Genomic DNA, 16,875 nt, shown 5'->3' on the forward strand with positions numbered 1-16,875 from the left:
CTTTTCTTTTTTCCCCTCTTTCTCAACCTGGACTTTAATCCTTACTCTCATTAGTTTGCTTCCCACATTCTCTCAAAATCATTTTTCTTTACGGTAGACATCACATATTCATTTTGCTTTTCTATGATATTCTTATTCCCATTCCACCTTTATTCAACTTCATTCAGCTGTCATTGCTATTGACCCTGCTGTGGTTTTTCTGCAATTTTGCTCTGGTTGGTCCATTGTCTTTTCATTTTTACTTAAAACTTCATAGTGTACTCTTCCCTTTTCTTACATGACCGTTCCAATCATCCTTTCATGTTTTCCTTACAGTGTAAATTTTGCTCCCTCCCTTTCTTTACCTCAGTTCCATCACAACTCTTATCAACTCTCCTCCCTCTTACACACAACATGTTCTCGTCTTTTAGCCATCTCATATTCCCTTGGTCATATCTTGTAATGCCCATAATCTCTCTTCACCTTTATTAATCTTAGTTCAATTGCACTTGAGACTGATGATGTGGTATTGGGGTTCTTCTTGCTGGCATAGTTTTGGTTGTCTGGTAATACTGCTTTGTTAACCGACACCTGTACAACAGCATACAAGACAAAGTGGGAGTTGTGAATACTAGTAAACCCACTGGAGGGGAGAAGCCACCAGCAAAGGAGCCATCAACAGGTAAAGCCTAAGTACAACATGAGAACCAACAAAAATGGAAGAAAGGGCAACCGTAGAGCATCCAGACAAGGAGATCAAACAGATTGCACAACTGAGTCCCACAGAACCCACACTGCAGAATTTTGCCCTATGAAGACAGCTGGCAAAGCAGAGCATTGGGAACTGCAGAAACAAACAAAAAGAGTCACCTAAAATCAGGAGACAAAGGAAGAACCCGTAATTCAAGGGAATGGAAGATTCCCCAGTAAAAGAGCTAAGTGAAATGGAGGCATGCAAACTATCAGTTATAGAATTCAAAAGAATGGTTATAAGGATGCTCAAGGAACTCACTGACAACTACAAGGAACTGAGTGGGGACTACAACAGTCTGACAAAGGAAACAGAGCCTATAAAGAAGAACCAGGAAAAAATTAAGAATACAACATCTGAAATAAAAAATACACTAGAAGGAATTACAAGTAGGCTGGATGAAGCAGAGGACTGAACCAGTGTGCTGGAAGACAAGGAAGAAAGAAATACCCAGGTAGAGCAGCTGCACGAAAAAAAGACTCAAAAAATACGAAGGTATCTTCAGGGAACTTCAGGACAACATGAAATGCCACAACATTTGAAGCATAGGAATACCAGAAGGGGAAGAAAAGGAGCAAGGGATAGGGAACCTGTTTGAAAAAATAATGACAGAAAACTTCTCTAACCTGGAGAGAAGAAAGGCCAAGCAAATTCAGGAGGCACACAGTGTCCCAGCTGAGATGAACCCAAAGAGTCCTACTTTGAGACACATCATAATTAAAATGCCACATTGTAAAGACAAAGAGAGAATCTTAAGGACAGCAAAGGAAACACAGGAAGTAACATACAAGGGAGCTCTGATAAGACTAACAGATTATTTCTCAACAGAAACAGTACAAGCCAGAGGAGAAAGGCAAGAAAAATTCCAAGTAATGAAAAGCAAAATACTTTATATATTTTGGGATCATACCCTTGTCCATGGTATCATTGGCAAATGGATTTTCTCAATAGTTTTTTTCCCTGTTCATTTTACTGATGTTTACTTTAGCCATGCAGAAGCTTTTTATTTTTATGATGTCCCATTTGTTTATTCTTTATGTCCCTTGCTCTAGGGGGACATATCAATGAAAATATTACTGCATTGAATATCTGAGATATTCCTGCTTACCTTCTCTTCATGGACTTTATGGTGTTGCAACCTTTATTTAAGTCTTTTATTCATCTTGAGTTTATTTTTGTGTGTGGTGTAAGTTGGTGGTTGAGTTTCATTTTTTGCATGTAGCTGTCCATATCTCCCAACACCTAGTGCATTATTAGTAAGAATGCAGACTGATAAAGCCACTGTGGAAAACATTATGGAATTTCTGCAGAAAAAAAGAAAAGAACTAAATATCTAACTGCTTTTTGAACTGTCAATTCCCCTGCTCGGAAAATACCCTAAAATTCCTGAAACACCAGTTGAAAAGAGCCTATGCACCCAAATGTTCATAGTAGCATTATTTACAATAACCAAGTTTTGGAAGCAACCTAAGTTCCCATCAGTAAATGAGTTGATCAAAAAACTGTGGTACATTTACACAATGGCATACTAAGCATAAGAAAGAAGAAGGAATCCTATCCTTCACGAAAGCAGGGGTGTATCTGGAGAGCATTATGCTAAGTGAAATGAGCCAGGTGGTGAAAGACCAATACCATATAATCTCACCTGTAAGTGAAACGTAATCAACAAAACAAACCAGTAAGCAAAATAGAACCAGAGACATTGAAATAAAGAACAAGACCTGGCTGGTGTGGCTCAGTGGATTGAGTGCTGGCCTGCAAACCCAAAGGTCACTGGTTCAGTTCCCAGTAAGGGCACATGCCTGGGTTGCCAGCCAGGACTTCACTAGGGAGCACATGGGTGAAACAAAGAACAAACTGATGGTGAGAAGAGTGGGGTAAGGGGATAAAGTGGGAAAGGAGATAAAGTTTCATCAAGAAACATGTATAAAAGACCCATGGACAAAGCCAAAGAGGGCATGATTGATGGTGGGATGCGGGAGGTGGAAGGTGGGAGTGTGTGGGGCTGGGGATAGATGTGGTGGGAATATGGTGACAACTGTACTAGAATAACAGTAAAAAAAAGGCCTGCAACCAAGACCGCTCTACCCAGAAAGGATCTCAGTTGAAATGGAAGGTGAAATAAGGAGTTTTCAAGTCAAAAGAAGGCTAAAAGTATACACCTCCATCAAACCAGTATTGCAAGACATGCTAAAGGGACTGCTATAAGAAAAGGAAGAAAAAGAGTGAGAGAGAGAAACACAGATACAAATGTAGAAAAGTGAATAAGTTCCTAGCAATAATAATCTTAAATATTAATGCATTACAGCGTTCACAGTGATACAAGCCTACCTAAAAAAGATAGAAACATTTTAAATAAACAACTTACCCCTGCACATACAAGAACTGGAGGAGCCAAAACAAACAGCCCAGAGTGAGTTGAAGGAAGGGAATAATCAAGATCACGGCAGAATTAAATGACATGGAGAGTAAAAGAAAAATTCAAAGGGTCAAAAAAATCCAGGAGCTGGTTCTTAGAAAAGATAAAATTGAGAGGGCTTTAAGCAGACTCTTCAAGAAAAAAAGAGAGGACCTAAATTTTAAAAAATCATAAATGAATGAAAAAAATTTACAACTGATACCACAGAACACAAAAGCTTGTAAGAAATTACTACAAACAACTATATACCAGGAAATTTGAAAACCTGGGTGCAATAGACAAAATTAGAAAAATATATTTTCTAGATATAATTGGCAAATATATTCTCCCATACTCTTGGCTTCATTTTCATTTTGCTGATGTTTTCTTTAGCCATGCAAATCTTCTTATTTTGATCAAGTCTCATTTGTTTATCCTTCCATTTATGTCCCTTGCTCTAGGGGACATATCAGTGAACATATTGCTGTGTGGAATATCTGAGATTTTCCTGTCTATGTTGTCCTCTAGGACTTTTAGGGTGTCGCGACTTATATTTAAGTCTTTTATCCATCTTGAGTTTATTTTTGTGTATGGTGTAAGTTGGTGGTCAAATTTAATTTTTTGCATATAGCTGTCCAGTTCTCCCAGAACCATTTGTTGAAGAGGCTATTTTTATTCCATTTTATGTTTCTTCCCCCTTTTTTGAATCTTGATTGACCATAGAGACATGGGTTTATTTCTGAGCTGTCTATTCTGTTCCATTGATCTATGTGTCTGTTCTTAGGCCAGTACCAGAGAGTATTGATTTCTCTGCCCTTGTAATATAGTTTGATGTCAAGTATCGTGATCCCTACTACTTTCTTCTTATTTCCCAAAATTGCTGAGGATATGTGGGGTTCTTTATGATTCCATATAAATTTTTGAACTGTTCATTCTATATCTGTGACTTATGTGATTGGTATTTAATAGGAATTGCATGAAATCTATAAATTGCTTTGGGTAGTATGGACATTTTGATGATGTTAATTCTTCCAATTCATGAACATGGTATATGCTTCCATTTATTTCTGTCCTCCTTAACTTTTTTATTCAGTGTTGTGTAGTTTTCTGAGTACAGGTATTTTACCTCCTTGGTTAGGTTTATTTCCAGATACTTTATTTTTCTTGTTGCTATAGCAAAAGGGATTTTTCCCCCTCATTTCTGATTCTGATATTTTGTTGTTGGTGTACAAAAATGCATTCAATTTCTGAATATTTTTATTCTATCCTGATGTTTTGCCAAATTCACTTATTAGGTCCTGTATTTTTTTGTTGGAGTCTATAAGGCTGTCTATGTACACTCACAAGACTTCTGCAAACAATAACAGTTTCACTTCCTCCTTTCCCATTAGGATGCCTTTTATTTCTTTCCCCTGTGTGAACATTGTGACTAGGACTTCCAAAACTATGATGAATAGAAGTGGTGAAAGCAGACAACTTTTCTTGTTCACAATCTTAGTGGGAAAGCTTTATATTTTGCTCATTGAGTATGATGTTGGCTGTAGTTTTTTCATATATGGCCTTTATTATGTATAGGTATGCCCCCTTTATTCCCACTTTGCTGAATGTTTTTATCATAAATGGATGCTATACCTTATCAAAAGCTTTTTTCTGCATCTATTGATATGATCATGTGATTTCTGTCTTTCCTTTTGTTTATGTGATGCATTACATTTCTTGATTTGCAAATACTGAACCGTCCTTGCATCCCTGGGATGAATCCCACTTGATCATGGTGGATGATCTTCTTAATGTATTGCTGGATGCAGTTTGCCTATATTTTGTTGAGGGTTTTAGCATCTATGTTCATCAGTGATATTGGCCTGTAGTCTTCATTATTTGCTGTGTATTTATTTGATTTTGGTGTTATAAAAAAATATTGATATTGGTATTTTTGGCTGGCCTCAAAAAAAGAGCTTGGGAGTCTTCCCTCTTCTTGGATTTTTTGGAATAGTCTGAGAAGTACAGCAATTTCTCTTTCTCAAATATTTTATAAAATTCTCCTGTGAAACAGTGCAGTCCAGGGCTTTTGTGTGCCGTGAATTCTTTGATTACTGCTTCAATTTCTCCAGCTGTTATCGGTCTGTTCAGGCTTTCTGCCTCTTAGTCAATCGTTGTTGAAGGTTATATTTTTCTAGAAATATGTCCATTTGTTTGAGGTTTTCTAGTTTCTTGTTATATAATTGTTCATCGTAATTTCCTACAATCCTTTGTATTTCTGTGGTAACAGTTGTTATTTCTCCTCTTTCAATTCTGATATTATTTATTTGGATCCTCTCACTTTGTTTTTTCTTGATGAGTCTGCTTAAAGGCTTGTCATTTCTGTATCTTTTCAAATATCCAGCTCTTGGATTTATTGATCCTTTGGATTGTTTTTTTAGTCTCTATGTCATTCAGCTCTTCTCTGGTCTTATTTCCTTCCTTATACTCACTATGGGATCTGTTTGTTTTTGTTTCTCCAGTTCCTGAAGATATAGGGTTAGGTCATTTACTTGAAATGTTTCTATCTTTTTTAGGTAGGCCTGTACTGGTATGAACTTCCCTCTCAGGACTGCCTTTGCTGTGTCCTGTAGGTTTTGGACTGTTGTGTGTTCCTTCTCATTTGTTTTCAGAAACTTTTTGATTTCTCCTCTTATCTCATTGTTTAATAGCATGCTATTCAGTCTCCATGAGTTTGAATGTTTTTTGAGTTTTTTCCTTTGAGGTTGCTTTCTAGTTTCAAGCCCTTGTGGTCTAAGAAAATGCTCATTATTATTTCAATTTTCTTGAATTTGTTGATGCCATATATATATATATATATATATATATATATATATATATATATCTGTTAAGTCCATTTGATCTAACATTTCCTTCAGTGCCACAATATCCCTGTTATTTTGTTTGGAATATCTATCCATTGTTGACAGTGGGGTGTTAAAATCCCTTACTGTCATTGTGTTGCTGTATAGATCTTTCTTGAAGTCTTACAAGATTTTCCTTATATATTTGGGTGCTCCTAAATTGGGCGCATATAGATTTACAATGTTTATGTCTTCTTGATGGATTCTTCCTTTGAGTATTATGAATTGTCCTTCTGTGTCTCTTTATATGGCCTTTGTTTTGAAGCCTATTTTTTTCTGATATAAGTATTTCTTCCCCGCCTTTTTTCCCCTGTCCATTTGCTTGTTATATTTTTTTTTCCATCCTTTTACATTCAGTCTGTTTAGGTCTTTTTTTCCGAGGTAGGACTCTTGATGGCAGCACATGTGGAAATCATGTTTTCTTATCCACTCAACTACCCTATGTCTTTTGATGGAGCATTTAATCCATTTCCATTTAATTTATTATTGATAGGTACTTATTCATTTTTTCCCTTTGTACCTCTTTTCCTCTATTTTTCACTATTTTCTTCATCTTCTTAAAGCAGTCTTTTTAGCATATTTTGCAATGCTGGTTTGGTGGAGGTGTACTCTTTTAGCCTTCTTTTGTCTGGAAAGTTCCTTGCTTTGCCTTACATTTTAATTGAGAGCCTTGCTGGGCAAAGCAGTCTTGGTTGCAGGCCTTTACTTTTAATTACTTGGAATATTTCTTGCCTATCCCTTCGGTGTTATAGTGTTTCTGTTGAGAAGTCAGCTGCTAGCCATATCAGGGCTCCCTTTTATGTTACCACTTCTTTCTCCCTTGCTTGCTTTAGGATTCTCTGTCTTTGAAATTTTCCATTTTAATGAATACGTGTCTTGGAGTGTGCCCCTTTGGTTTCCCCTTGATTGGGACCCTCTGTTTTCCTGGACTTGTGTCTTTTTCTTCCCTCACATTAGGGAAGGTTTCCTCCATTTCTTTTCAAACATGTTCTCTATTTCTTCCACCTCTTCTTCTACTTTGGGTATCACTATTATATGAATGTTATTACATTTCATGTTGTCCTCCATTTCCCTAACTGCCTCTTCATTGTTCTTGAGTCTTTTTTCATTTTCTTGCTCTTTCTGGGAGCTGAGATTTTTTTCCACCTCCTCCTCCACCTCACTGATTCAATCCTCTGCTTCATCTAGCCTGCTTTTAATTCCTTCTACCTTGTCCTTCAATTCACAAATCGTATTCTTTGTTTCCTCTTTCCTCTTGTTGATAGTTTCTGTGTCCTTTTTCAGGCTGACATTGTTTTCAGTGAGTTCCTTGTAGTTTCCCTGTAGAGTTTTGTAATTCTCTCTAAGCTCACTGAGCTCATCGAACTTCCTTATATCCATTGTTTTGTACTCAATATCTGATTTGCCTCTATTTCATTTAGTTTGCTTTCTGGGGATTCCTCCTTTCCCTTCAATTATGGGGTGTTTATTTATCTTTCCATTATTTGTGAGACTCTTCTTTTTCACTTCTGCTTCTTAAATTGATCTGTGTTGACTTCCTGACTTTGTAGTGGGAATTGCTGTGGTAGGAGACATGTGAGATTCAGTGGTGCCATCTCCTTGATCTCCTGAACTTGCTGCTCTTGGGATGCCATTTTTGCCGTTAATGTTGGCTCCCTGGAAGTAATTGGGTTTTCATTGTTTGGCCATTGTTTGGTAGGTCCTTACCTCCAGCTGGTTGACTAAGGGTCACTCTTTCCACCATGTCTTGTGTTTTTGTGCAGGTGCTGCTAGAACAAAATCACAAAGCCCAGGAAACAAACCCACATTTGCAAAAATAAGTCCTCCCCTGCAATCCCACTGTCAACACTAAATGAACCAGTATTAATAATATTGTAAAGAGATTAAGACTATTATAAGAAAGGAGAGATCAACTATTAGTGTAAAATCTAATGACTTAATATGCACAAACTTGATGAACCCGAAATGGACATTAAAAAGCTATATAGTAAAGGAAATGTCACCAATGATGGAGAAGACCACAGTGGATTTCACCTTGATAGCCTCTTGTATTTACCACTATTTTTTCTTTCTGTTTCTGCATCTGATGATGTCAGAAGTTGACCCCATCTGACCTTAGGCTGTCTGTTCCAGACTTTCAGGAACCTATTGTCTGTGGTTGTCTCCTTCATTTGTTAATCTAGTCACTCTGCACTCAGTAGTCAGGTTAGGCACCACAGGGTGAGGCAGAGTCTCTCCTGGGGCTGGGGCTATAGTTTCCTCTCTTGCTGCTACCACTCAGGTGTGGTCTGCCTGAGCAAGGTGGCTGCTGCAGTTTGGGGGATGATTTCACACTAGGATCTCACTGGCTACTCTCTCAGTTCTCTCCCCAAAGCCTCCTTCCCCAGTCTTTCCTCAGGTGTCTATAGTCCATTCTGCCCCTGCTTTTGCCAGGGCCCAGTATAAGTGACTGCAAATAAAAATTTATGTTTTGGCACTTTAAATGGCTCTTTTCATCTCCTGCCTCCCATCTCTGGCAGAATCAACCCTGCTGCTTTTCGTAACTGGGTGTTATCCGTGTACTTTTGGGGCTCTGGTGCTGTAAGATGGGGATCCCTGCTTATGGTTTAGACCCCACTCTTCTCAGGGGAATCCTACTGGCCATTTAATATCCCTCTGTCACTGTTACCCATGGGTGCCCATCCCCCTTCTTGAAAGTCCACCACACTCCTTTTCTGTCAGGTTGTGCTGAAGCTTATTCTTTTGTCTGTCCAAGGTTATAAGGCTTCTCTTTCACTATTGTTCAATTGTTTGTTCCAGGTGATTTCTCCACTATTTTTTTTTTTTTTTTGTAATTCCAGATTGGTTCTGGGAGGAGGTCAGTGTGACTTCCATTCATTCCTCCACCATTTTGCCTCTCTCTCCCTCTTATTTTAATTAATGTTCCTCATTACACAGCCTAAAATTTACAGTCTAGCCTAAAATTTACAGTCTTAACCATTTTAAGTGTACAGTGCAGTAGTGTTAAGTATATTCACAATATTTTACAACCAATTTCCAAAACTCTTCATCTTGCAAAACTGAAACTCTGTACCCATTAAGTAACAAATTCCCATACTCCTTTCCACTGGCAACCACCATTCTACTTTCTATTTCTATGAGTCTGACTACTGTTAAGTACTTTCACATAAGTGCAATAATACAGTATTTGTCTTCTTGTGTCTAGCTTGTTTTACTTAACATAATATCCTCAAGGTTAATTCATACTGTAGCATGTGTCAGAATTTATTTTCTTTTTAACAACGAATAACATTCCATTGTATGATAGACCATGTTTTGTTTACTTATTTTTCTTTGGACACTTGGGTTGCTTCCACACTTTGGCATTTGGGAATTATGCTGCTACGAACATAGATTTGCAAATATCTCTTTGAGACCTAGCTTTCAATTTGGGGAAGTATATACTGAGAAGTGGAATTTCTAGGTCATATTTTAATTCTATTTTTAAATTTTTGAGGAACCATCATACCATTTTTTTCCATAGAGGCTACACCATTTTACATTCCTCAAATTGCACAAGGGTTCCGATTTCTCCACACCCTTCCAACACTTGTTATTTTCTGGTTTTGTCATTATTTTTGATAGTAGGCATCCTAATGAGTATGAGGTGATATCTCATTGTGGGTTTTGATTTATATTTCCCTAATGTCCAGTGATGTTAAGCATCTTTTCATGTGCTTTTTGCACATTCGTATATCATCTTTGGATGAATGCTTATTCATGTCCTTTTCCCATTTTAAAAACTGTGATGCTCATTGTTTTTTCATTGCTCTGATCCTTCTTTGAATTCCAGTTATGATATACTCAATTACTTTGCCCTACTTCTAAAAACGGATTCAGGAAAGCTGGGTGGCTATTAGGGGGTAGACACAGAGGCACTGGGCCATATCTACATATACAATGTAATCCTGGCTGGGTGTCAAGTACATTCAGGGCTATAACTAACCCTATAATTTGTATTTCTGGAAATAGACAGGAGTGCCATTTGAGGAAGACTCATGAGTAGTACATGTATTGGTCCATAAAAGTCTTCATTGCCTCATCTCAAAACCCACATGAGGTATCTTTCTAGAAGGAAAGTTATCCTTGTCCTGGGGTCAACTTTGAGAAGTAAATTTCAGTTTTGTGGCATGGGAATTACTGAACTATAGAGGTGTGCTTTCTGTATAGGAGAGGTCAAGACTGGGAAGAACAAACTTCAAATCACAGGGAGAATTTTCAGTGGGGGTGTGTCTGTCATTTTATTATTTAGTAATCACCTATTTCATGTTTAAGATCTAGGCATTTGGCTAAGGAGGTAAGAACAAAATTGCAACTTGGTCAAGGTTAAGTCAATCTAGTTTGTATCTATCAAATTCCAGAGCATAGAGAAATAGTAGAAAGCTAAATGCAGAAGTATAAACCAATAATCTTCGACTCCTACTCCTGTCTTATTGACACCACAATATTTGCTTTGATATCCTTCTTTGACAATATGGTAAAAAGTATGCTGGCTGATTAAAATGTGCTATATTGGAAAGGGCAAATTAAATTAAAACATAATTTTCCTTTATTATTAACAAAATCTGCAATTAAATCAAATGCTGCTTCTCCCCACCCATAGAACACAGAGCACCTATGAAGTTAAAGAAAGTGTTTGCTGTTAAGAATTAATGTTTTGGAGACTTGGTCATAACTAGCTTATAAGATGACTAAATGAAATAACACATGAAAGCTTCCAGCAACATTAGGGTAGTAGGTTGTTTTCCTTCTTTTCTTTTTCTTTATTTTTTTGTGTCTACACATGAGAAAAAGAGATTACTAAGCAAATTAATAAGTAAGCAGACAAACATGTAATGTGCACTTTTATCTAACAGCTGAGGGACATTTAGCAGCAGCCTAATTCACATAATTAATTTGCTAATTATAAATGAGTCCCATGTAGTATTTAAAGCATTTAAAAGAACTTTAGAAGCCTTATAATTATTCCCCCTTCTACTTGTAGCAATGTAAGTGTAATCCTTAAAGAGAAAGACCAGTATTGCTTTTTAAAGGTTCTAATAGTCAGACTACTCATTTACTTAAACCAACACCCCTTCATTTGCCCCACTCTCCCTTTCTGATCGAAAACCCTGAAGCTAGCACAGGAAAGAAGAACAGGAGGACATGATACCCAAGGCCTTTGCCATGCACACTGTGATTCAGCTGCAGCAGACTCCTTGTCAGCCCTCAAACAAGCAGTCACTTTGGCCTATTTCACTGGCTGTGCTGCATCTCTATCTGATGAGCTCCTGCTCTTTTTTGCAACCCAGTTCATAATCCTCATTGCCTTCTCCAAGCCACCATTTCCAACACCTGTAGGTACCTTCTCCCGCTCTCTATTGAATTCCTATCACACTCTGCTCATATCTGTTAGATTCCTGATCACATTATATGGCCATAATGTGTTCACAAGTCTATCCACTGGATTATTAACTCCCGGAAAACAGGGACTAAAACTGACTTATTTCTTAATCTTTCTACTTATCCACAAATACCTAACATAGTTCTTGGTCCACTAGATACTCAGTAAATATTTGGCAAAAGTTATTATTAGGATCAAGAAGGTAAATGGCAGTGTGGTCTAAAGGGGAAAATAATATCAAAATGATGGGGACTCTTAAGTAAAAAAGAAAAGAAAGAGAAAGATATCAGGAGAAAGGGGTCAATAAGAGAGAGTGGAAATAGGAAAACCCAGGAAGGAAACACATATGAAGTTGAGGAGTAAAGAGGTGAAACACAGATGCTGGGAAGCAAAGTAACACCGGGAAAGGGAATAATATGAGGTGTGTGAAATTAGGGCAATACAACTAGTCATTACTTTTTATCAGATACTCTTGGGCATTTCTGAAGCTCATCTATCCCCACTTATCCCTAGAAACAAAGAGGAATGGAAAGAAGAAAGGCCAGGGTGGGGAGTGAGGCAGCAAATACTACAGACTATGAACTTGGCCACTGACTTTGGCCTGAGTCTGGGACTGGCCTGTTCCATTGGCTTCACATTCCTCAGCCTCGCTCTTCTAACTGAGGCCTGAGCTTTGTCTCTTCTCTTTTATACATGGAAGGTTCATATATACACAAGTTATATATGTGAGAACTAATGGGTACATGTGTGCATACTTGTTTCCCATTGAGTTTTTTACTCTGAAAAAAAAATCCAAAGGAGAATGTCATAGGAAGCCTTTAGCTATCTCTGCCCTTACTGTGTCAGAGGGGAGCATTTGCATAGTTCCCTGGGGAGGCTGTGGCTCTGGCCTGCAGCCTTTCAAGAGTGATAGACCCTGGAGTGCTCCCTAGCTTGCTGAACACATTTACTGTGCATGAAGGGTGAGATACTGTTATAATGATGTCTATAAACATGCAGTAGTACGTGTTGTGTCTTTAAGACAAAATGACTTTCAAACTCACTGAGCTCTCTTCCCCACAGGAGATGTGCCACTTGATGGCTGAAGCCTTTTGGAGTTATTTCTCGGGTAACAAAAAGTGTCTTGTGCCTATAGAAAGCAGCATGGAGCAGCCCCGGATAGAAGTCAGGAGCCCAGGTGGCTATTGTGGGCTCTGCCACTCAGTCTGAGGCTTTTTCTCATCTGTCAAATGGGAATAATCTCACCCACCTACCTCAATAAGGTTACTGTGAGGATCAAATCACATGATGATATAGGACCCTGTGACCAACATTTCAGTTTTCAAGTGATTTCTACCACCATTTTCTCATCTGATTCTCTCAACAGCCCTGCCAAATATTTTGATCCTCATTTTACAGAGGAAGAAATTAAAGCTCAAAGAGAAGTTACTTGGCTAAAGCCACATAGCTAGTAAACCAGGATGATGCAAGTTTTCGAGACACAAACCTGGCTATTCAGTGTGATTGGCTTCAGGGTCCCTGTTTCTTAACTTCCCTCAGGGTTCCTCCTTTCCATAGCCTCTGAAGGTGCTCAGTGTAAAGAATTAATTAGCTTTTTTGTTCCCTCTTCTCCCCTACTTTTTTCTGGCCCCTAGAAGAAAACACCAGCAGCCCCGACAAAGAAAACCAGCACCACCTTCAACATCGTGGGAACCACCTATCCCATCAACCTGGCTAAGGATACTGAGTTCTCCTCCATCTCCAAGGGCGCTGCTTCCAGTGCTTCCTCAACCCCGACAATCATTGCTTCACCCAAGACCACCTACGTGCAGGACATCCCAACTGAGACCAAGACCTACAACAGTGTCAGCAAAGTTGACAAAATTTCCCGCATCATCTTTCCTGTGCTCTTTGCCATTTTCAATCTGGTCTATTGGGCCACATATGTCAACCGGGAGTCAGCTATCAAGGGCATGATCCGCAAACAGTAGATAGTGGCAGTGCAGCAACCAGAGCACAGTATACCCTAGGAAGCATCTAGGCACCCATACCCCAGGACTCCCTTTCATGTGTTTCAGGATTCTTCTTTTTAACCCTCTACCAAGCTGTGACTTTCAATTCCTATTTATGAATCTCAATGAAAAAAAAAATTAACAGAAGAATTACTTGTCCCTCTAACATTGCTGAGTGTACTCTCATCAGAACCAAACACTGCCAGTTATCCAGATGCTCATCTTAGTCTGCCAGTCACCCCAGCTGAAGGCACTGCATGTATTTCATTGCACTCTGCCCACTGCAAAACAGAGACTCTATTACCTGTAGTGGGAGCCTTGGCTGTTTGAAAGGTCCAGGCCAAGGAGTATTGTTGACTGGTCCAGATCAGATGATTCTGACTAAGCAGGGAGCCAGGCAGGGCTATCCTATGTGGTCCTGCTCACCATCTTACCAACTAGGCATAAGTATTAATAGCAAAGGCAGGTGTCAGTGCTATCCTCTGAACATGGCTCCCAGCCTCTTTATTGGCTTGGAGGTTAGTGAGGACAATTGAGGCTCACCACTGTCTACTATGTATAGCCAAAACCAATAGAACAAACTGGGCCAGACTGACACCAATGTGGCTGGTGCCCTGCCATGTGTAGCCCCTCAGGAAAATGGTAACTTTTTTTTTGGTATCTCTCTCCTCCAGGAAAACCCTCTTTGCTCAAGCCTTCAACCTGTAGCCACCTGGACACTGTTTAGTTTGGTCTCATTGCCACCTGAAAATTCTTCAGAAAAAAGGAACAAGTATTTTTAAAATTTATACTAAAAATGTAAAAATAGAAACAAAAAAGATCTATATCAAATACCTACACAAATAATTTTTAGGACTTACGTGATAAGAGTGATAATTTTCAAGAGATAGTGCCAAGGTAACTAGTCAAGTACAAGATGGGGCAATAGATTTGGACTGGGTGGTAGCTGGTGCTTGAATTCTTGCTCAAAAGATAGAGCTGCTGGCAGATAAAAATAAAATTCTTCCTTTCATACCCTCCACATTCCACACCCTAGCCCAGGCCCAAGAACTTTGCTCCTACTAAGTCAGGGAACTCTGGTCCTCTATTAATGCTGATTCTAAGGGGTGTGTGTGTGTGAATCAGAGTCTAGTCAATTTATGAATCAACTAAATCATTAATTTTATTATCAGTTTGATAATATATTATTTAGGGGACGTTTGATTTAATTTGTTCTTAATGTGAGTAAAAGAGATAGTTATAATTATAAAATTTTTATAAGGTAGATAAACTAAGTATTTATGACATTTGAGTGACTTGCCTAGGCTCCTTACAAGTGTGTCTGTAATACAGAATCATCATGTGCCTATTTCTAAAGGCCAAAATGAAGAAAAGATTGAGAAGGCAGTCCACGTTAACCTCAGAATCAACACAATCTTAACAGGCTTGATGGGTCCTGAATGCAGTTTGCTTGGACACCAAAAAGATTTTTAGAAAGTCACAATGTGTTACCTAAGGAGACCGATTCTAATAGTCATGGCTTAAGGGAATGAGATTAAGTGACAGCCCCAGTGCTGGGGGTCCAAAGTCCAAAGTAAAGTCACAGATGGTACCAAAAACAAATTTTCCCTGTCTACCCCTGAACAAAGCTCTTAAGGGGTCTATCATTAGCTGCTGGTTGCCTTTTCACCCATCCTTTCCCCATCCTCTGCTTCCTTGACATTGCTGGGATAATGCATGCCAGTCCCATTATTCCTAAGACTGTGTCTGTAAGTAAATTCATGACTAGAAGAGTGTAGTGTTGTGGATATGTGGGGATGGGGATGGGGGTGGGGTGGGGCTGTTAATGATCGTATTAAGGTATTAGAATGAAAGCCTGACCTTTGCCTCTTTGTAGAAATTTTGTTTCCAAATGCTTTGGTGCAATGTTTAGTGGCTGTTTATTAAACTTTCTGAATTGTACTTAGGCTGGAGAACTTTTTTGATCACTCTTTGCCTAACATAGGTGGTACTCTGTTCTTGGTTTTCACCCCCATTCTTGTACTGCCTTTCTTTTATACTTTTACCACCACTGGAATATGATGGACAAATACATATCCTGAGCAAGAGACCTATTACAGTGGTCCAAAATGGAACCCAGGTGAAAACACAGCTTGATTAACTCAGGGGTCTTATTACCCAACATGTATTGCTTCATTTGCAAAATTCACACACTTCCAGGAAATAGAGTGATATTTTCATTGCAACTCTAAAGGCTTTCATTTTCCATTGATTACTGTTTCCCTTAGGAAATAGTTCCCTTAGGCAGAGAGAGAGAGAGAGAGAGAGAGAGAGAGAGAGAGAGAGAGAGAGTCTGGTTGGTTGATCCATGTGTTGGGAAATGTATGACCCTTATTTATTAGAATTAGGAAAATTCTAGGGAATAACTTCATGAGATGTGCTTGAGGAAATCATCTGAACTCGAAGAGATGGAGGGTCTCCTTGGGAGAGCATTTCAAATCATATAAAAGTTTTCTTGTGTGAAATAACATTAGGGACTTGGACAATCTGACCCTTGATGCATGTTCCAGCCCTGTGGTCATCTGATGGATGCCTTTCTACTGCAGGAATTCCATAGTCCCTGTACAGTTCTACTATACCCCCATAAAAAAATGCATGAAGCACATATGGCTGCCTCCCTAGCAAAAGGTATCAGTACCTATATTTCAGTGTTGTTTCCTTGAGAAGCTTCTGAAGCCACTTTGCTTCTGAAAAATATTCCCGTAGTCTTAGGGAAAAGTTGAAGCTGTTCCCATCAACACTTCCATTGATGAATTCCCCTAGAGTTGGAAACTTATTCAGAAAAATGAATACCTGGATTTAAGCCAGAGCTTCATACCACCATAGATGCTATGTGATGTGGGGCAAGCCCCTCCCCTAAGCTGAGGCTTAGTTTCCCCACTAGTAAAATGGGGTTCCTATCAGAACCAAGTCAACCCAGTACCTTTCCAGCAGCTGCCCTGGTATGCCACTCTACACCTGAATATCACTACATACTGGAGCCCCCATGAAACTCAACTGAGGGCCCTGACCAGTGTGGCTCAGGTTGTTGGGCATTGTCCCACAGAGGGAAAGGTCGCCAGTTTGACTGCTGGTGAGGCACAAGCTTGGGTTGCGGGTTCAGTCCCCAGTTGCGGCATGAACGAGAGGCAACCGATTGATGTCTCTCACATTGATGTTTCTCGCTCTCCCTCTCTTTCTTCCTTCTCCTTGCTCTAAAATAAATAAATAAATAAAACTGTTTTTTTCAAAAAAGCTCAACCCAGGAACACAAATGTCATCCTTTGGCTCAGATGGGATAGCAGGTGCAAAAAAATTTTTGATTGAACACCAAGTAAGGGCAGCTAAGAGGATAAACCTGGGAATGCAGAGGACAAACGCTCAGTTCCAGTAGTGACCTCCTCATATGCTGGGGCATGAAGCTTGGCCTGAGC

The 16,875-nt window shown here is 39.1% G+C and overlaps 1 protein-coding gene across 1 annotated transcript in view; it reads left to right on the top strand.

Annotated features, from left to right (window-relative positions):
• GABRA3 (gamma-aminobutyric acid type A receptor subunit alpha3) overlaps nucleotides 1-13,402 on the top strand; it is a 274,150-nt gene extending 260,748 nt beyond the window's left edge. Inside the window, exon 9 of the mRNA XM_054581798.1 lies at nucleotides 13,067-13,402. Within this exon, the coding sequence (XP_054437773.1) occupies nucleotides 13,067-13,402 (336 nt within the window). The remainder of the gene's footprint in view (nucleotides 1-13,066) is intronic.
• The last annotated feature ends 3,473 nt before the right edge of the window (nucleotides 13,403-16,875 follow it).

This window comes from Pteronotus mesoamericanus, unplaced genomic scaffold (assembly GCF_021234165.1).
Source record: "Pteronotus mesoamericanus isolate MK-2021 breed Mesoamerican mustached bat unplaced genomic scaffold, CSHL_Meso_final contig_66, whole genome shotgun sequence".
Classification (NCBI taxonomy): Eukaryota; Metazoa; Chordata; class Mammalia; order Chiroptera; family Mormoopidae; genus Pteronotus; species Pteronotus mesoamericanus.